General features: G+C 51.3%; 1 protein-coding gene across 1 annotated transcript; it reads left to right on the top strand.

Moving 5' to 3' along the window:
- Window positions 1-10,612: 10,612 nt before the first annotated feature.
- PLEKHF1 (pleckstrin homology and FYVE domain containing 1) lies at window positions 10,613-19,840 on the top strand. The gene is made up of 2 exons (XM_047079201.1): window positions 10,613-10,684; window positions 18,201-19,840. Exon 2 carries the CDS (start codon window positions 18,218-18,220, stop codon window positions 19,061-19,063), a length of 846 nt encoding a protein of 281 aa, XP_046935157.1. The 5' UTR covers window positions 10,613-10,684; window positions 18,201-18,217; the 3' UTR covers window positions 19,064-19,840.
- Window positions 19,841-20,963: the final 1,123 nt, after the last annotated feature.

The following is a 20,963-nucleotide window of genomic DNA, read 5'->3' as shown; positions in this document are numbered from 1 at the left end:
TGGATAAATACCTAGTAGTACAGTTGCTGGGTCATAGGGTAGTTGTATTTTTAATTTTTTGAGGAACCTCCGTACTGTTTTCCAGAGTGGCTGCACCAGTTTGCTTTCCCACCAGCAGCACAAAAGGGTTCCTCTTTCTCCACATCCTTACCAATATCTGTTGTTGCCTGAGTTGTTAATGTTAGCCATTCTGACAGGCGTGAGGTGGTATCTCATTGTGGTTTTGATATTTATGTCCCTGATGATGCATGATGTGGAGAATTTTTTCACGTGTCTGTTAGCCATCTGGATGTCTTCTTTGGACAAGTGTCTATTCCAGCATGATTTTCTTTCCTACCTAGATGGCCACCAAACCCCAACTCCCAGACTTTGCCATTTTTCTTAAATCTAATACATTAAGCTTTTGAAACACACACAAATTCCAGTGTAATTGGCAACCATGTGAAGAACAAATGTAGGAAATACTCTACGTGCTAGGAGATTCTAAATTACAGACTATGTAACTATGTATTTGTTTTCACTTGTAAAATCCACATTCTTTTAGTGTACAGTTCCACGTGTTTTGGCGAATGTGTGCTGTGGAACCATTAGCACGAGCAGGATACACCAGCATTTCCATCACCCCCAAATTACCCTCATTTTGCTCCTGTGTAGTAACCCCACACTTGACCTGAAACGATGCTGGTATGTTTTCCATCTTACAGTTTCGCCTTTTCAGAATGCCATTTAAATTGGAACATGCAGTATGGAACTTCTGAGTCTGGGATTCTTCTAACTTAACGCATTTGAGCTCCATCCTTGTTACTGGGTCTGTAGTGGTTTGTTCCTTATTAGGACTGAGTTCCTTTTCATTTCGCTGTATGAATATACCGCACTTTGTTCATCCATTCAGCGCTTGAAGGACATTTGGACCGTTTCCAATTTTTGGTTTTTATGAATAAAGCTGTTATATGCAATTGTGAACAGGTTTGGTGTGAACAAAAGTCTTTATTTCCCCTGAGTAAGTACAAGTGAGGTTTCTGAGCCATATGGTGAGAGTATGTTCAGCTTCTTCAGACATTGTCCAACCATTTCTCAAATGGTTGTACCATTTTGCAGTGTGTGAGAGTCTCAGTTGATCTACATCCTCACCAGCACCTGGTATTATCACTTTTTGTTTTGGTTTGGTTTCTATAGCCATTCAAAGAGGTGTGCAGTGGTATCTCATTATAATTTTAATTTGCATTTCCCTAATGTCTAATGGTACTGATCGTTTCCTACGTGCTTACTTGCCATCCATATATCTTCTTTGGTAAATCACCTACTGGAATATTTTGACCATTTTTAAATTGAACAGTTTATTTCCTTTTTGTTCAGTTTTGGGAATTCTTTACATATTCTGAATAAATATCTGTTTGTCAGGTATGTGATTTGCAAATATATGCCCCTAGCCTGTGGCTTTTCTTTTTCTTTTAAAAGTGTATCTCACAGAACAAAAGCTTAATTTTGATAAAGTCCAATTTTTCCTTTTTTTTCCTTTCTGGATCATGCTTTTGGTGTCTATCTAAGGACTCTTTGCTTGACCCAAGCCCAAAGGTTTTTCCCAATGTTTTCTTCTAAAACTATTATACTTGGACGTCTTACATTTAGGTCACCAATCCATCGTTAGTACATTTTTGTATAAAACATGAGATCTACCTGGAGGTTCATTTTTTTACATATGGACATCTAGTTATTCCAGCACCATTTGTTAAAAACACTGTCCTTCCTCATCCTCTTTATGGAGTCTAAGCAGGGAGGTTTGATGAAGCATTTTTGAAGATGCTGCTGGAGTTTGTCTCAAGAAACAGGAGTAGAATGCATCATGGAAGAGATGATGAGTTTTCTGTTTCAAGAAAACTTCCATTGGCCAACGCAATCTCGAGAAAGAAGAACAAAGCCTGGGCATCACACTCCCGCATCTCAAACTATACAAAACTATAGTCATCAAAGGAGTATGGTATTGGCATAAAAACAGACACATAGGTAGGTGGAACAGAATCGAGAGTGCAGCAATAAACCCACACATATATGACCAATTAATTTACAACAAAGGAGCTGTGAACATGCAACGAGGAAAAGACAGTCTCTTTAATAACTGACGTAGGCAAACCAGACAGCCACATGCAAAAGAATGAAGCTGGACCACTACCTTACACTATGTATAAAAATTAACTCAAAATGCCTTAAGGACTTGAACATGAGACCTAAAACCACCAAAGTCCTAGAAGGACACAGGTGCTAAGTCCCTTGACATCGGTCTTACTGATGATTTTTTGTTTCTGACACGAAAAGCAAAGGCAACAAAAGCAAAAATAAACACGCAGGACTTATTGTGGTGACCACAATATATACAAATATGGAATCACTCTATTGTATACCTGAAATTAAACTAATGTTCAATGTCAACAATATCTCAATTAAAAATAATATTAAAATTAAAAAGTAAATAAATAAAGAGGCACCTGGGTGGCTCAGTTGGTTGAGTGTCCAACTTCAGCTCAGGTCATGATCTCACGGCTCGTGGGCTCAAGCCCTGCATTGGGCTCTGGGCTGACAGCTCAGAGCCTGGAGCCTGATTCGGATTCTGTGTCTCCCTCTCTTTCTGCCTCTCTCTCTCTCTCTCTCTCAAAAATAAACATTAAGAAATAAATTAATTAAAAACTAAGAAAAAAATTTTTTTTTCTTAGTTTTTAATTAAAACAAGAAATAGAGGGGCACCTGGGTGGCTCAGTCGGTTGAGTGGCCTACTTCGGCTCAGGTCATGATCTCGCGGTCCGTGAGTTTGAGCCCCATGTCAGGCTCTGTGCTGACAGCTCAGAGCCTGGAGCCTGTTTCAGATTCTGTGTCTCCCTCTCTCTGACCCTCCCCCATTCATGCGCTGTCTCTCTCTGTCTCAAAAATAAATAAACGTTAAAAATAAATTAAAAAATAATAATAATAATAAAACAAGAAATAGAAAACTTCCCTAAGATGTGAAGAGTGGATGAATCAAAGCTCTTCAGTCACCTCAGCAGGAAAGGAGGAGAGAGCTGAGGGTTTGGGAAACAGGGGGTAAAGGGAGGGCAGAGCAGAGGCAGGACCTCTGGAGGCTGGGGTCTCAGGTGCTGGGAGTACCACCCGTACATCCTTCCAGGAAGCAGACAGGGGGGCAAGAGCAGACATGCAAGCACATGAACTGGAGAGAAGACTGGTGAAGGATAAAGAAGAGGTTTCCAGAAAAGGTGGGGAGAGCCTGTGGGCTACTCTGCCCTGGGACACCTGGAAAGAGAGGGAGTGGGAAGAGCTGGGTAGAGAGTGTCAAACCACAGAGCAGTTCCAGGAGAGTGTGGGCCAGGCCAGTGGGGAATCTCTGAGCCAAGGCCGCCTGTGGGGAACTGAGTGTGTCCCCTCTAAAATTCCTATGTGGCCACCTAATCCCAGTGGGATGGGATTTGGCCCTCCGGGAGGTACATAGGCCACAAGGGCGGGGCCCTCAGGAATGGGCTTCCAGCCCTTATGAGAAGAGGCCAGAAAGCGAGCGAGCTTTCTCTCTCTCTCGTGTGAGGACACAAGGAAAAGACCGTCTACAACTTAGAAGCCTCACCAGAGGCTAACTGTGCTGGTGCCCAATCTCAGACTTCCAGCCTCCAGGAGGGTCAGAAATCAATTTTTACTGTTTAAGCTCCCCTGTCTATAACCCGTTATGTCAGCCCCAACTAAGACATTGCCCAGGGTCCCACATCTCACAGGCACGGACCAGTACGAGCACCCTGCACACACAGACATTGGCTGGGAACAGCCCACAGGAAGTAGGGCCTTGGCATGGAAGGAGTGAATTGAGAAAAGCAGTCCACCATGACCCCTCAGCATCAGATCCCACAGTGTGAGAGCTCAGTCCCGCAAGACCACCCCTCTCACTGCAGACATCAGGCACAAGTACAGGCTGTCCCTGTGCTCCTGACTGATTGGTTAGAGATCAGAGGTTTCAATGAACCCCTCCTTGGCTTCGTTTAATTTGCTATTATAAATAACATTTTTTCTAACATTCTTACATATTTACTTTGGTGGACACAGGCCCTCATTTCTCTCGGATATACACTTAGGAGCAGCATTTCTAGGCCATGGGACGGCCTATGTTGAGCTCAGTAGACTCTGCCAGATGGTTTTCCAAAGTGGTTATATCAATTTATACTCCCTCCAGAACACACTTGCTCTATATCTTTGCCGACACTTGACATTGTCACCGTCTATAATTTTAGCAATTCTGGTGGGTATCAAGTTCAGATTTTAACATTCAATGTGCTGACCAAACGGAAAGGGCCTGTGAACCTGCAGGCAGCTAGTATGAAACCTTTGCACCTAAGGGCTGTTGGTGCCCTGCACAGGTACCACCCTCCCCCCCCCCCCCCACACACACACGTGGAAGTCAGGCTCCTCGTCTTCTTCTTTGACCACTCATGGGGAGCCCTACTTAGTCCAGGGATCATTGCCCTGCACTGCTTTCCACCGCTTCACCCCATATCCACCAGTGGTAATATTCCTGAATTATTGCACGCACAGTCCATGGTGTGTACTAGGTTATGATTATGATTATCATCATCAATCACCACTATTTGGATATGCACAAATGCAAAAGGTACAAAGCCTGGAAGAAATAAAAAGATGTATAAGTGATCTGTTGCTGCATAACAAATTATCTCAAAATGGGGTGGCTTGAAATAATAAACGTTTAGTATCTCATGTAGTTTCTGCGGGTCAGGAGTTGGGGAGGGGCTTCCCTGGATGGTTATGCCTCAAGGTCATTCAGAAGGTTGCAGGTAAGGTGTCATTCTAGGCTGCAGCCACCTCTCAGGGCTTCCCAGGGACTGGACAGTCTCTCATGTGGCTGGCAAACTGGTGCTGGTGTTGGCAGGAGGGCCTCAGTCTCTCATGGCACGGCTTCTCCACATGGCTGCTTGGCCATCCTCATGACTAGGGAGAGCGAGTGATCCAAGAGAGCAAGTCACACACTGTCATTTCCACAATATCTGCTGGTTACACAGGTGCATCTTTCCAATGTGGGAGGGAACCAAACGAGGGTATAAAATGTGAGTCCCCCTCCCATGGGTCCATGCCACCCATTTGCCCTTCCAGAGGCAACCACTCTGACCAGTTTCTCGTGAATTCTGCCAGCAATAATTTTCACACACACGCAGGAGGTCTCACACACACACACACACACACACACACACACACACACACACACTTTTTTGCACCTTACTTTTTTTGCTCAACAGATCTTGGAAATTCTTCCACATCAGGACATACGGACCTGCCTTCTTCCCTTTGCCTGTGGTAAGCCCTGCCATTGTAGGGATGTGTCATAATTTACTTAACTAGCCCCCTGTAGATGGATATTTGGGCCGGCCCATTATTTCCCCACCATAAGCAAAGCTGCTATGAATAAATATGAGCATATATCCTTCTGCAAACATACAATAATGTGTAAGAATAAATTTCTGGGAGTGGATCAGCTGGACAAAAGGATCTGTGCCTTTCTCAGTGTGATAGATGTTGCCACATTGCCCACCATGCAAGTTGGATATAACGATTTGCATTCCCGGCAGCAAAGCTATGGATTTCATGAAGCTTTAAAGGGGAATGGCCAAAACTGTGGGGCATCTCAGGCAGCTCAGCAAGTAATTCAAGTGCAATATCAGCCATCCCCATCCTTTGAAGCCTTTCCTGGCTGCCCCAGCCCCATTTCTCAGCTGGAAAGCCTCCCCTGGCCCTCCCCCACACCACATGCTGGGCCTTTGTCTCTCTCTAGCTCGCAAGTTCCTTTCCTAAAATTCCCATTCTTGCCTTAAATGCAGCAGATGAAGAGTTCTTTGCCAGTCAGGCCCCAAAGGCTGACTTTTTGGTGCCCAAACTGTGCTCCAAGCTGTGTTATCCAACTACGACAGTTCTCACCTGCGATGACCTCTGTCCTCTGCACTGGGTGAACAGTTCTCGCTCCTCACGGATAGATGTTTTCACAGGTCTGCCCCCTGCTCAGCTCTGAGTCTCCCAAGGGCAAAGGCAGTGCTGTGTCCATCTCTGGCTCCACTGCTTGGCAGTGGCACAGTGTCCGATGACTGTTTGCTGAATGAATAAATGGCCCAGAGGTAACTTTGTCAAACTAGTGCTGTCAGAGGCCTCTTGCTTTACCCTATTCTAGAAACTAGGTGTGTCTAGATCATTCTGAATGTTGTCTTTAGATGCAGCGTTTATTTCATCCACCTGAAGCATTTTTCAAGGGATTATGTTTCTCTTCTCATTTTTCTCGTTTTCACCTTTGGCCTGGTCAGAGCCTCATGGGGACACGCAGGATGGGAAGCAGGCACAATAATGCCCGCAAACATAAGGACGTGCAGACTTGTCAAACCTGGGCAAACACACACACAGAAAGGGATAAATATTGACGCTGCAGAGGCAGGGGTGTGGGGGAGAGGAAGCCACCACTCTTTTGTGGTTTCAAATCCAATACTTCAGCAATCCTAAATCCAGCAATCTGGAGAGATTTTCTTGTGAAATCAGTTTCCAAACCTCTCAAGATCACCTCCTTTAAAATCAATCTCCATAACCATTCAAATAGAAATCTTTCCCAAATGTCCCACATTTCCACAGCTTTGAGACTCTGCCTTGGGTGCATTATGTGTATTACTGATAAAGAAAGCAGCATGCAGAATCATGGGAATCAAACCAATTTGAAGTCGAGTTCATGACCTGCCCATTGTAAGTAGGACAACCACTGTTTCCTTTTTCTTCTTGTTTTCTCAACTTTTGGTTTTGAATATTTTCTTTTTTTTTTTAACGTTTCTTTCTTTATTTTTGAGACAGGGGGAGAGCACAAGTTGGGAGGGGCAGAGATTGAGAGAGAGAGAGAGAGAGAGAGAGAGAGAGTGAGAGGGAGACACAGAACCCAAAGCAGGCTCCAGGTTCCCAGCTGTCAGCCCAGAGCCCGATGTGAGGCTCAAACCCACGAACTGTGAGATTATGACCTGAGCTGAACAGACTGAGCCACCCAGGTGCCCCACTGGTTTGAATAGTTTCAAACCATAAGAAGAAAGGTATGATGAACATCTGTAAGTCAGGGGTCAGCAAACTCCAATCTGTGGCCTGTTTTTGCATGACCTGTGAGCTTTTATATTTTCAAGTAGCTAAAAAGAAAATCAAAAACAGAAGGGCACCTGCATGGCTCAGTAGCTTGAGCATCCACCTCAGCTCGGGTCATGATCTCCAGTTCTTGAGTTCGAGCTCTCTACTCTCAGCACAGCGCCTGCTTCAGATCCTCTGTCTCCCTCTCTCTCTCTGCCCCTCTCCAGCTTGTGCTTGCTAGCACTCTCTCTCTCAAAAATAAACATTAAAAAAGTTTTTTTAAAGAAAATCAAAAGGAGAATAATGTTTCATAACCTGATAGGACAGCAAACGTTAGGGTCCCCAGGTCAAGTTTGCCCACGGGCCTGAGCACCGTCCAGGGCTGCTCTCACTGTGCAACAGCAGAGCTGAACGGCAGCCAGGGATCCTGGCTCACAGAGACTAAAATATTTACTATTTGACTGTACAGAAAAAGCCTGCCGACCTCTGACTTAGAGGCCTCACCTGTTAATACTTAGCCCCATTTGCTTCCCTCTCTTGCTGCAACATTTCTGTTGGTCTTGATACTTTGCCCTAAATGCTTTGTGTCTGCCTCACTTTCTTAGGCTCAAAGTGGGGAATGACAGGTCCAGCCTAAGGACAGATAAGATAATATGAAGTATTTAGCACACAGTGCTTGGCACTTAGACAAACTTGAGAAGAAGATCCAAGATAAATGCCTGGTGTTTTCCACTGAGGTGATTGCCGGAACTGCTAACTTGAAAATCATAAGCCTTGGCAGTTTCCTGAAAGCCTGGTTCCTGAAGTCTGGAAGCCAGCTTTCCCTCAGAAAGGGCTTCTTACCCGAGGAGCAAAAAAAGCCTCAGGGAGACCTCATTTTTTCCACAGCTTGTGGCTTGGCTGAGTCAACTTCTGCCTTTCCCTGAGTCACGAGTTTTTCCTCGTATTTGGAGGAGCACAGCCCTCCACCCAGGTCCTCTCCACCCACAGCTGGTCCCAGTTGGGAAGGGGTGGACGACTAGCTGGTCAGAGTCTGTGCCGCCTCCAGGGGATTTCCCAGAGCTCCACCCAAATCCACACAATGTCAATGCTGGAAGGAAGGACAGACCAGGAGACTGAGGCCCCAGTGGGCCCTGGACCAGCACTGTGACAAGGCTAGCTGGGGTCTCCCAGCCGCAGGACCTACGGGGTGTGCCTCCTCCCTCTGGTTTTGTAGAACCAGGGAAAGGCGTCCCTTCCTGGACACGTGCTCCATGCCAGGCGCAGTGCTGGGTGCCAGGGCGCTGTCTCAAACCAGAAAGCCCTGCCTTCAAAGGCTATCCAGCTCCCTTCCCATGGCTACCTCACGCCAGGCAGGGCCTATCTTCCCCAAGAGGCCCCTCTTGCTAGGATGTGGGGGACCTGGTGCTGAAGCACCCATGGAACCTGGCCTTGAAGGTTCTGCTCGAAGTCCCCCTCCAGCACCACTACCCCCTGGCAACCAGCAGTGCATACATTTGGGATGGCATTTTCCAGTGTCTCAAAGTCCCAACCGACCTCTCTGGTTATAAGTCAGCCTCTGGTGGGTGGGCCTTGTCTCCTCCTCTGTACTGTATGGAGGCCTGGCTATACCACCAGGACTCATCAATTCAAGTGCTTATTCAACCAGAGGCACATAAATGGGTAAAGTAGGGCAAGAGGGGAACCACAGAGAGAGGTGGGGACTGTAGTGAATGGGGTCATGTGCGCAATCTAAAGGGGACAGTTCCACAGTGAGATGGGGGACCAGTGTTTTCAAATCCTCTGATTTAGAAGGTCAAAATCCTGATTTTTATATGAAATCTCTCAATATGAAATGTTGGCAATGCATTTTATGTTTAAGTACGTTTATGAGGCCATAGCTTCTGTCAGATGCTCAGTAAACACTGTCCTTGCTGAGGAGGTAATAGCAGAGAAGGTGATAGAGGTGGGGATGTGGGCTCTCCAAGGCCACAATCGGTGGCCCCCTCACTTGCCTACCACCTCCACCCTCTTCTTTCTCCAGGCCTCTCCGTCCCTTCTCCCCTTCTCCTCCCCTGCCTCATCCCCTTCCTTTCTTAGTCCAAGTCCTGGCCTCACTCCTCTTGGGCTTGGAGAGGCACATTCTCACCTCACAGGCTCCGCCCACACCACCCAGGAGAGCAGGTCACCAGGTCACCGCCACTCAGCTCCTGCCTCCGAGCTCCAGCCTCCAGGCAGAGATCCACTCTAGCTCCTGCTGCTCTCTTGCCTCAGTCCTGGCCCGCAGATCCTGCATGGGCCTGAGCCAGCTCCTCTCCCAAGTGCCCAGGGTCTGCCCTATTTGGCAAGACAAACTGCATCTGACCCACAGACATTTACTGTGTTTCTACTAAGTGCTGAATTCTGATCTCAGCTCTGGAGACAAAGGAATGAATGAGAGGAGTATAGTCCAGCCCATGAGGCTCAGCCTAGGTGAGGGAGACCAGCCATGAACACGTAAACAAGTGATCTAATAAGATGCCTTCGGGCTGGAGAAATACTTTACAAAGTAATAAAACTGGGTGAGGTAGTTGAGGGTGATGGAGTGGAGGCAGGAAGCTGCTCTGGGTGGCCAGGGAAGCCTCTGAGGACACGGCAGTTTGAGCTGAGACTTGAATGCCAAAAATGCAGCCATGGGAAGATCTGGAGGCAAGGGAAGTGCAAAGGCCCAGAAGTGGTCTAACAGCCTTGGCGGTGGGAACAGTCTTGGGGTTTTGAGGAACAGGAAGAAGCCAGTGTGAAATGGAAGTGCAGGGAGGGTACCAGAGGAAGTCTGAGACGGACCTCCTGGAGTGGTGAGGCTGGGAATTTCAGTCCAGGGTCCTAGAAGGCACGCGATGGCCTGGGTGGGGAGGTCCCTGCTGGAAATGTTGGAGCGGGTGGTGAGTACCTGGATCCCATTAAACTGGACTCAATCAATGTATGTTTGCAAGTTTCCACTATAAAAAAAAGTTTAAAATTTAAAATAGATTAAATGCTGCTGATTTTTAATATTATGATTATTAATTTCCGGTGGCTGAGAGCAGATGACTGTGTCAGCTAGCAGCAGGGAAGCCAGCCAGAGGCAGCACACGGCACAATAATTCCACCGCCTCCCTTCCTCCTCCCACTGTTCGGGGGCCGCAGCGAAGACGCGTCCACAGCGGGATGCGAGCAGCTAGGGTGCGGAGCTGCGGCGTTGCGTTCGGCAGGGGAAACTGGTGGCAGGCGACTGGGGGATTTAGACTGGAGAACCAGCCCTGAGAGATTCCAAAAAGTAATTTCATGCAGGTCGGGCCGATTCTAACTTGGGACACCCCGCCCGCGCACACTTCCTCCGCACTTGGGCTCTGAGCGTGGGGCGTCCAGGTTCCGCCCCCGCCCGCGCGCCCGGGCTCCGATTGGCGGAGCCGCGGTGGGGGGCGTGTCTGACTGGAGTGGGCCGGCCGTAGCGCAGGCCGCGGGAGGGGCAGGGGCACCCAGACCCGGAGCGGAAAGCAGCGCGGGAGAGCGGGCTCGCAGACGGGCGCTGGGCAGGGTGCAGGCGCGCGGGGACCAGACGGAGGAGGTAAGTGCCCCCGGGCTGGCCGGGGCGCGCGGAGCAGGCGAGCAGTGTGCCCGCCGCCTCCAGTCTCCCCGGGCCGCCCTGTCCAGGTGGCTGCGGGGCTCTGGGCGGGAGCGCAGCCAGGGCCGTCTCGGACTCTGACCCGAGCAGAGGCGCGGAGAAGGGCGCTTACTGCTGGTTGGGGGTGCTGGACGCGGGGTGGAGACTCCAGGGGCTCCAGGGAGAGAGGGGTGAGCGCAGGTAAGAGAGCTGGGCAGTCAAAGCAAGATCCCCGGGAATGCACGACGGGTGAGCGGAGGAGATCCGGAGGCGCCCCCGGATCTGCCCCCTGGGCGACAGGGATCTCTGCACGCCAGTTTTCCCGTGATGGTTCTGAGAGACCTGGCCTGACGCCATGGTCGTGGTCTCACTCCTTGGTCCCGGTTTTCGGGGTCTGCACAAGTGGACCAAGACAACTGCCCCAGTGGACTGGGGAGGTGGGGGTGGGGGCGGTGGCAGTGTTTTCCAAGTGGCCTAGGTCCTCTCTGACCTCTCACTGAGGAACAATCTGAATCCCGAAGCGTTGGAATTTGTGACTCTTGGCAGGAGTTGTCAAAGGAAATGGCTGGGCTTAATCTCCCATTTCACAGAGGAAGTCACCGAGGCAGGCCCATAGAGATAGTGCCAACCTGGAATGAACTGGAATCTCTTTCCCTCTCTCTCTCCCCGAACACGGAAGAGTTAGGCAGGGGAGTGGTGTCATCAGCCCTCTTTGCAGGTGTGAAAATGAAGGTTCTAAAGGTTCCAAGGGTCAGAGTCACTCTGAAACTTTATCTCCACAGTCCAAAGAAAATGTCATTTGCAATTTGAGCAAAGCTGTTATCTCACCCCAGAGGGTCAAAAGCCAGCAAGGAGGGGACGATCCTTGCTGGGGTCATTCTTGGCACACAGGTTCCACTTAGTACTGGGGTGTTCCTGGGCACATAATTTCCACTGGGGTCTGTGCTGGCCAAGCGATGACTCTAACTTCAGCCTGTGTGCCTGCACCCGTCAGCCCCAAGACAGGAGGTGAGGCAGCCCAGCTGAGCTTAAGGGACCTGCCTACACCACCCCAAGGGATCCCTGGGTTGGAGCTGGAGTGTACACAGGGGATCAGGCATTTGGAGAGGAGACCTGCGCTCTGGACTTCAGGATTTCTGGTTCTGTCTTCGGTCAACAACAACAGCCTTCGGCAGCTCAGGGTTATTTTTGGAGCTGAGCCGTTGGGCAGTAATTTTGATGATGGAGGTGATACTTTCCCCAGTGGGGCTTTTATGAGGATTAAGTGAGATAATACTTATAATGTGCTTACTGTTGTACGTGGTGAGCTGTAAGCTCTTAGTTAATGGTGCCTCTGGTTTATTTTCCTTATTACTATTTTTTTCATGGAGAAGGGCCTCGAGGAAGCACAGGACTGGACAAGGCTGAGGGGTGGCCCCCTCTGGAAGGAGAGGACATTTGGATCATGGCACTCTCCTCAGTGTACTTGGAGAAAAACTCAGACCCTCATTTTGGCCTCTGGACCTTCAGGACTGGCCTCTGCTGGTCCCTTTGACCTTACGTCTTACCTCTCTCTCCTTCCTCTACAGCCTCCATGGGTCAGATTCTTGAGCTGTTCCCAAGGCCCAGAACATTCTTTCCTTAGCCTTTGCATGACTGACTCTTTCACAGTATTAAGGTTGGTGCCAGGTTACTTCCTCACCAGACCTTGCCTCACCCCCACCCCCACCCCTGCTGTGCCAGGCAGATCCTCTGTCTTTTTCTTCATGGCACTTAGCACTCACAGTCAGAAATTACCTGTTGATTTACTTACTAGTCTGGCTGCCCCACCAGGAAGTCTGTTACTGAAGGGCCTGTCCCTAGTTCCTTGCTGTAACCTGGTGCAAAACACAGTAGGACTGTGTCTGGCACATGGTCAGACTTATAGTAAATATTTGGAAGGTGAAATCAAGCAGGTGTGGAAGCCCAATGGGCCTGGTTGGGGCTGGCGGGAAGAGGGGCTGGTGATGAATCAGCCTGGCCCCAGTCAGAAGCCAAAGGATAGTCCAAGGGCCAGTATCCTTATTCCCCCTCTCTGTGATCTTGGCCAGGTTCCTCCCTCTCTTATAAGCAGTGTCCCCAACTGTAACTCTAACAGAAGGGTGGAGCTGGTGTCCCTCCTAGGTCCTGTTTTCCAGGGTTCCCAGGGTGGGGCCCCAGACATCTCTCTCAAAACACAAAGGCTGTTTCTGAGTGGAAGAGAGGAGAGAACAAGTTCCCTCAGGACACAGCCCCGTGTCAGGTGCATCCCTGGAGGAGTTGTATTATGCATTTGACAGTATGGGGTAGTATAGATCAGGGGTCTGCAAACTTTTTCTATAAAGGGCCAAATGTAAATATTTTAGCCTTTGCAACCAGCCTCTGTTGTCATGTTCCAATGACTTTTATTTAGAAAAGCCGGCAATGGGTCAGACTTGAGGTAGGTTTGACAGACACCTCGTCCGTCATGCACAGAACCCTGGCCATCCAGCAACACTTGGAGCATGGTTCCCCAGACCCCGGTGCTCACTGAGCACCTTCAGCCCAGCTCAGGTGGTGGGATCACTTGTGTTCAAGAGGGCCAGCCCAGGAGCCTGGCACCCTCCCAAACCTTCCAAAAACAAACAAACAAGTAAACAACAACAACAAAACCAGGTCTATTAATTTCCCTGCTGTCAGATACTGACCAACCCTCCAGGAATGTCCCCCCTCTGTCAGCACCCTGGGTGCTGGGTACCACAGCGGAGGCCGCACAGGCACTATCCCAGTGCCAGAGGCTGTCCAGAGGCAGGCTAGTCCCAAGAGGAATGGGGTCAGCTCTCCCCTCCCCTGTCCTAAAGGAGAGAGATTCACTTCTTTGGTGAGAATGGTAAAAAGAAGGATTCCCCATCTGCTTGGGTGAAGGACTGCCATATTTACCAAGAAAAATGTCCAGGCCATGTCAAACCAGGGTGTGACATTATGGTTGTGGGAAGGGAGGGCAGATATGGAGAGAACCCCAGGAGAATGTTGTCTGCCCAGCCCCTCACCCAACCTGGGACCCACTATAGGCTCATGGAGGAGAAGGGCATGTGAGCCTTCTGGATGCCCCAGTCAGTGTGTGGGATCAGCTCAGGGCCCAAATCCCTTTCACAAACACCCCCACACTTCCTGGGCCACATTTTGCTGCCAGCAGCTGAACAGGGGCCATGAGGGCCTGGAGAGGGTCTATAGATCAACGGCTGGGGACGAGCAGTATGGGAGTCTTGCATGGGGCATCCTGGTGCCCCTACAAGGGACAAGGAGACAGAGTTGTAGGCCCTCCCCTGCCTGAACCTCACCCCTCCCTGGGTGCTGCCCTTCACTTCCTCCATGCCTCCCACCTGGGTAGCGCCAGGTCAGAGTGGGGACCTGGACAGGCTGGCCCCTTAGAGCTCACCAAACCCCACAGAGCCAGGTGGGGGCCATCTGCTGTCTTCTGTCCCAGCACAAAGTCTGTCTGCTTCAGCTGCCAAACGTGTTAAGCCTCAGTCTGTGGTGTTAAGATTGGGTTTTCATCCAGTTCTGCCAGGCAGCCTGACACACAGCTGTTTTTGGAGGAAACAGGTAGCACTCTTTGCTCAGGGCTCCTGGCATCTCCTGTGTCCCTGGACCCTGACGCTGTGTGGTCAGGGGAGGCCCCACCTGGTGACCCACTGCATGCGCTGCAGGCCAGAGCTCGCAGCCAGTAAGCTCAGAGCTCCTGAAGCAGACACTGTCCTGACCTCTTTTCTTTTTGAGGACCTTACATTTAGAGAAAGAAAAAGAAGCTCATCTTCCCACTTCTCAGAACTGGCTGGTATTGTGATTTTATCACATTGCTGCTGCTTTTTCTAAAATTTTTTTTTTCAACGTTTATTTATTTTTGGGACAGAGAGAGACAGAGCATGAACGGGGGAGGGGCAGAGAGAGAGGGAGACACAGAATCGGAAACAGGCTCCAGGCTCTGAGCCATCAGCCCAGAGCCCGACGCGGCGCTCGAACTCACGGACCGCGAGATCGTGACCTGGCTGAAGTCGGACGCTTAACCGACTGCGCCACCCAGGCGCCCCTCTGCTGCTTTTTCTAAATAAAAGAAAGAAAATATCATAGATAAAGGTGCAGTCCAACTTGATCCCCCCATCCTGATCACATCCAGGTCACCCTTCCCCCCCCCAGGCCACTTTCTGCTGACTTTGGTTTGGGTTTATCATTTTTTTTTTTAAGCCTCGACATTTTTAAGTGTACAGTTCAGTGGAATTAAGTGTATTTCCATTGTTGTGAAACATCTCCAGGATTCTTTTCATCTTGCAAAACAAACTCTACGCCCATTAAATAACAACTCTGGGCAACCACTTTTCTACTTTCTGTCTCTATGAATTTTACTACTTGGAAGTGCCTTGTGTAAGTGGAGCCATGCTGTATATTTGTGACTGGCTTATTTCACTGAGCATAAATGTCTCCAAGGTTCATCCATGTTATAGCAGGATTTCCTTCCTTTCTGTGGCAGAACAGTCTTCTGTTGCACATTTTGTCCACCCATCGATGGACATTTCTACCTCTTGACTATTGTGAATACCACTTGGAGACCCTGCTTTCAGTTGTTCTGCTATACACCCAGGAATGGGATTCCTGGATCATATGGTATTTCTATTTTTAATTTCTCGAAGAACCTCCATCCTCTTTTCCTTAGTGCTCCACCAACTTATATTTCCAGCAACAGTGTGCCAGGGTTTCAACTTCTCTGCATCCTTGCCAACATTTGTTATTGCCTGGGGTTTCGGGGCTTTTTTTTTTTTAAATAGAAGCCACCCTCATGAGTGTGAAGTTCCATCCTGTCCCTCTTTATTCGGAGATCTAGATCTTGAACACTTTTGAAATGCTGTGTGATGTCTGCATATATAGTATCACACACCAGTCAGCAGGTTGCTTTTTCCACTCACCGTTTGATGTTGACCCACATAGATCGGCTGAGTCATAGTTACAGCCAACAGTATTCCCTTGTATGAGCGGACCTGGCTATTGGACCCGTTCCCCTGCTGCTAGACATCTCTCTTGTCTCCACTGCAGGCACTACATTCACTGCATTTGGTGGTCTCTTTCTGCTGAGCTCTGAGCTCTTCCGGTGCAGCCATCATCCAGCCCATCCCAGGGTCCCAGCATGCAGCCCAAGGGCCGGAGGGTGGCCTCTGGAATTTTGCCAGGCTATCCACAGCAGGGACCCAGTAATCAGTCCTGGCAGGAGAGCCCCAGGCTGTCACCAATAATCAGCTAGGTTTGCAACACACAGCCAAGATTAGCAACCTAAAAATAGTTGTTCTTTTGTAAGGTGGTGTGGGCAGCGCTTCTCAGGATGCCTTGTGGTCTGAAGGGGGCACGTGGTATGTGACTCAGGGGGCCGAGCACCCCTCTTGTGCAGTGTGTCCGACCCCCATACGGGGCCCTGCTCTAGCTTCCCACTAGCGGTCTGACATATAGAACTGCACTGTGGTGACCCAGAAATACCACATGTGTGATCAGCTTGGCCAGGGTCATGCTGTGTGTGCCTGTACACGTGGTGCTGGCAGTGACATCAGCTGTTACCTGCTTCCTCTTCAGAAGTAAGAGCTAACTCATGCACGGTGGGTGTCTGGGAGCTTCGGAAAGGTCCCTTCGTTCACTAGCGACTTACAAAACACTTAGCACTGTTCCAAGCACTGGGGATACTGTAGCAAACAAGAAAAGGCTCCTACTCTCATGCAGCTTACAACTGAGTGAGGAAAATAGAAAACACATAAGCAAGTGATAGATAGACAAGAAAATATAAAGTCCTAATAAGTCCTGTAAAAAAAACAAAACAAAACAAAACAAAACAGGGTAACATCTTCGAGAAAGGGTCAGCAAACTTTTTCTGTAAAGGGCCAGAGAGTAAATATTTTAGGCCTTACGGCCTATAGTCTCTGTCACCACTAGTCATCCCTGCCTTTGCAGCATGAAAGCAGCCACAGACAATTGTAAATGAATGAGAGTGACCATGTTCCAATAAAACTTTATGTACAAAAACAGGCCATGGGCCAGACTTGGCCCTCAGGCCATAGTTTGCCAACCTTGTCCTGGGTCTGGGGAGAAGCTACCTGAGCTGGGGTTGTCAGAGACCCTTTCTGAAGGGAGATAAGAGCTGAGAGGTCTCAGGAGGGAGTCACAGGAGGGAGCCAGCATGGGAGAGCCTATCTCAGGCAGGCATGATAGCGCCTTGCTGCAGATTCAACGGGGTAGCTGTGTGGTGAGAAGCAGGCAGCCTCTGGCTCAGTGTGAGAGAGAAAAATGGTGGAGCTTGCTTATGGGCTGAATGTTGGAGGTACAGGAAAGAGGAAATTCAAGGATGAGTCCTAGATTTGGGTGAATGGTTCTGTTTATGGAAAAGAAGAAAAGCTGGAGGAAAAAGCTGGGTTTGTGTTGGGCATGTTGAATTTGAGGACCTTTTCTTAGATGAGCGGGTGAGAAATCACGTGAGCAGGTGGACACCCACAGCTCAGAGAGAAACCAGGACCGGAGGCTTGACCTGGGGAGTCAGTAGTGTTTGGGTGGTCTTCAAAGCCATGAGTCTGGAGGATCAGGGGAATATGTGTGGACAGAGCACAGGGGGCCTGCATGAGACCTGGGCCACTGACATTTTGTGCTTGGCAGGGGAGGACAGAGTGGGCCTCACACTCCACGGAGGAAGGCACTGTCTCCCGGGGTACAAGCTCTGGGCCCCCTACTTACTCACAGAGCCTCACTTTCCCTCCTGTCAATGTGGGATTCTACCTCCTAGGATTGGTGTGAGGATTAAATAAGATGTTCATGCTTGACGTGCAGAAAGCACTCAGCACATGGTACCTGTGATGATGGCAGTGGTGACCACTGAGCTCACAGGCTGTGTGAGTGGGTTGCAGGTCTGTGATGGTTTGGCTTGACGGATGGGGGAGTCAGTGGTGGGTTAGGTATGCAGACCCCCATGGCCTGGCACTTGGTGTCCTGGTACATGCACCTGTGCCCTTCCACCTGGGGCAGGCCCAACGTGCCAGGTCCTCGGTGCCCCTGGAAGCCCCTGATGGGAGTTGGGGCTCAACTGGGGTGGTCAGCGCTGAGACTCGTTCTACCCTGTATCCCAAGGCTCCCCAGGGAATCGAGCCCCTACTGCCCACAGTGGTAGCCTGGCGCAGCCACACGTCCCATCCCCAGCCGACTTCCTCATGCCCCTCACAGGGGAATCCCCCTTCATCTCTCCATAGCTAAGAGTTGGCTTCTGGGACACCGAGTTTGGTTGGTTGGGTGGCTGTCTAGGCCCTCTGGGTCGCAGTAGGGTAATGAGTGGCTTGTCTGGCTGGGTGGGTTCAGTGAGTTGGCGGGGTGGGCAGTGTGGTCCCACCACCACTCTCCCCCCCCTCCCCACCTCCCGCTCCCTGCTTACCCCCAGCGGTGCCGGGCAAGCTGATGCCTCCCTCACCTGCTGCTCCTCCCACAGTCAGGCTATCAGAGAAGATGGTGGATTACCTGGCCAACACGGAGATCAACAGCCAGCGCATCGCCGCGGTCGAGAGCTGCTTCGGGGCATCCGGGCAGCCCCTGGCCCTGCCAGGCCGGGTGCTGCTGGGCGAGGGCGTGCTGACCAAGGAGTGCCGCAAGAAGGCCAAACCGCGCATCTTCTTCCTCTTCAATGACATCCTGGTGTACGGCAGCATCGTGCTCAACAAGCGCAAGTACCGCAGCCAGCACATCATTCCGCTGGAGGAGGTGACGCTGGAGCCGCTGCCCGAGACCCTGCAGGCCAAGAACCGCTGGATGATCAAGACGGCCAAGAAGTCCTTCGTGGTGTCGGCCGCCTCCACCACGGAGCGCCAGGAGTGGATCAGCCACATCGAGGAGTGCGTGCGGCGGCAGCTGCTGGCCACGGGCCGCCAGCCCAGCACGGAGCACGCGGCGCCCTGGATCCCCGACAAGGCCACGGACATCTGCATGCGCTGCACGCAGACGCGCTTCTCGGCCCTCACGCGGCGCCACCACTGCCGCAAGTGCGGCTTCGTGGTCTGTGCCGAGTGCTCCCGAGAGCGCTTCCTCCTGCCGCGCCTGTCGCCCAAGCCCCTGCGCGTCTGCAGCCTCTGCTACCGCGAGCTGGCCGCCCAGAAGCGGAAGGAGGAGGAGGAGGAGGAGGAGCAGAGCGTGGGGTCCCCCCGGCAGCCGGCCTACCTGGCCGGGGCCATCTGCGGAGCATCCAGCGGGGACGATGATGACTCTGACGAGGACAAAGAGGGCAGTGGGGACGGCGACTGGCCCAGCCACGTGGAGTTCTACGCCTCCGGGGTCTCCTGGTCGTCCTTCCACAGCTGACCCGAATCTGCAGCTGTGCGGGAGGGCCTCCCGGGTCCCCTCTGCATCCAGTCAGACTCCATTGCCCATGCTCCCGAGAGAACAGAGTTCCCGGACTGCCCAGCAGCCCCCAGAACCCTGCCCCGTGGGTGGCAGGCGCAGTGGGAATGGCTCTTTCTCTCTCGGCCCCCAGTGCCTTTGGGCTGGACGTTGGCAGCCTTCTGCTCCACTTCAGGTAACTCTCTTTCCAGTTAGCAAACCCAAACACTTCGGCCTCTTGGGAACAAATTTATTTCTCAGCCCTATGAGCTGTAGCCCCAGATGACCCCTTGAACTAGACAACCCCGGGTACCTGTCAGGACCAGAGGGAAGGTAGGACTGGAGCGAGGTCCCCAGTTCTCTGAGGACGTGCACCACAGCACCTGGCCCTGGGACAAGCACACCCCCAGGGAAGACTGGGAGCCCTAGAAACCACGGTCTGCCCGTGCACCTTGCTGAGGCCCACCGGCCTGGGTGGCTGGCCCTTGTCAGGCCAGGCATGTGGGCTCACCTTGAGCCAGGCAAGAGAGCCATGCTCCGAGTACCCACCAGGCTTGGTGCAGCCTGACTCCTGGGGGTCCAGGGCAGTCTGCCCAGGCCTCTGGCCCCATCTCACCTCTGTCCAGCTGTCCAAGAGTCTGATGCCTCTCAGTCCAGCCCTCCTCTCTCCCTGTGGCTGGGGAAGGCAGCGTTTTCTGTTAGGACTCTTCACTGCAAGTGACAGAAACCCTACCCAGACTGATTTAACAATAAAATGAATGTTTATGGACTTGCGTGGTCAAAAAGTTCAGGAGGATTTTGCTTCAGACATGGCTCGTGAGGGGCTGAAACCATGCTGGGTGGCAAATGTCAACAATTGTGTACCACGCTGGGTGTTCCTGGGAACACTGGCAGCATAGTGGGGTCAGACATTCACACCACGTGGATGTGTTCTTGGCTGGTTCCCAAGGAAACCTCGCCATCCATCTGGGTACTCTAACCATGGCCCAGCACCTGTAGCCCTGCTCACTTGGTGTGAGTCATCTAAGTGGATGGACAGCGAGTAAACACGGAGCCACTTGTCCAGCTCTGCCTGGGCCTTCCAGGCTCAAAGCTCTCCCATGCAGCCTCCTGCCTGGCCTGCTCCTGGGGGTCGTGTCACTGAGTGGGAGAGCCCCAAGTGCAGCAACTGGCCTTGCTCAGAGCGAGTGTGTTGGGACTGGAGCTTGAAGGCCAGCCTCCTGATGCCTGGCCTGCAGCTGGCCATAGGGTCATGGGTCCTTTGATGGTCTCCTGCATTTGCTTCTGCCCTGTGGCAGAAGAGGGGAAGATCACTGTCAGCTAGAAGTAGTGACTCTGGGGGAAGGAAAGCATCCCCTAGCCCTCATGGCACAGTGGGCTCTGGCCAGGATAGGAGGTCTCAACCCCATTATCTGGGCTCCAGGCCCTAGGTGAAGAATTGCCCTCTGCCAGTTCTCAAATCCTCACATGCAAATAGAATCCTGAGGGTCTGGTTAGAATGCCACCTCTGATTTGGCAGGTCGCTGGATCCCAGGGACGGCAAGCCTCCAGTCCAGTGAGGGAGGATAGAAGAGGTAAAGTGTGAGGCACCGGGGCCTGCCTATGGCCTTTCTGTGCAGGCAGAGGGAGCAGGTGGGAGAGGGTCAGAGGTACTTCCGAGAACGTGTTGGTTTTCAAGCCCTTGGTCTCCCTGAGCCACACAAACTGGTCCAGGTTGGTTCTGCCTGGGCAGAGGGCTCAGGGCAGGTCACATCACAGGATGAGAGACAACTTCCTGAAGACAGATCAGATACCCTCTCACAGCCAGGCCAGGCAGCCCCATCCCTTCACCCCAGAGCTGGTGCTGGGGCGGGGAGTGCCCAGCTCCAGCCACTGGCCTCTC

Source organism: Lynx rufus, unplaced genomic scaffold (genome assembly GCF_022079265.1).
Source record: "Lynx rufus isolate CCGP_SWC_20201006 ecotype Redwood Valley unplaced genomic scaffold, mLynRuf1.p SCAF_16, whole genome shotgun sequence".
Classification (NCBI taxonomy): Eukaryota; Metazoa; Chordata; class Mammalia; order Carnivora; family Felidae; genus Lynx; species Lynx rufus.
This window is presented reverse-complemented; position numbering and strand designations above follow the sequence as displayed.

Coding starts and splice junctions, on each gene's coding strand:
- PLEKHF1 (XM_047079201.1), top strand. CDS start 18,218: ATGGTGGATTACCTGGCCAACACGGAGATCAACAGCCAGCGCATCGCC.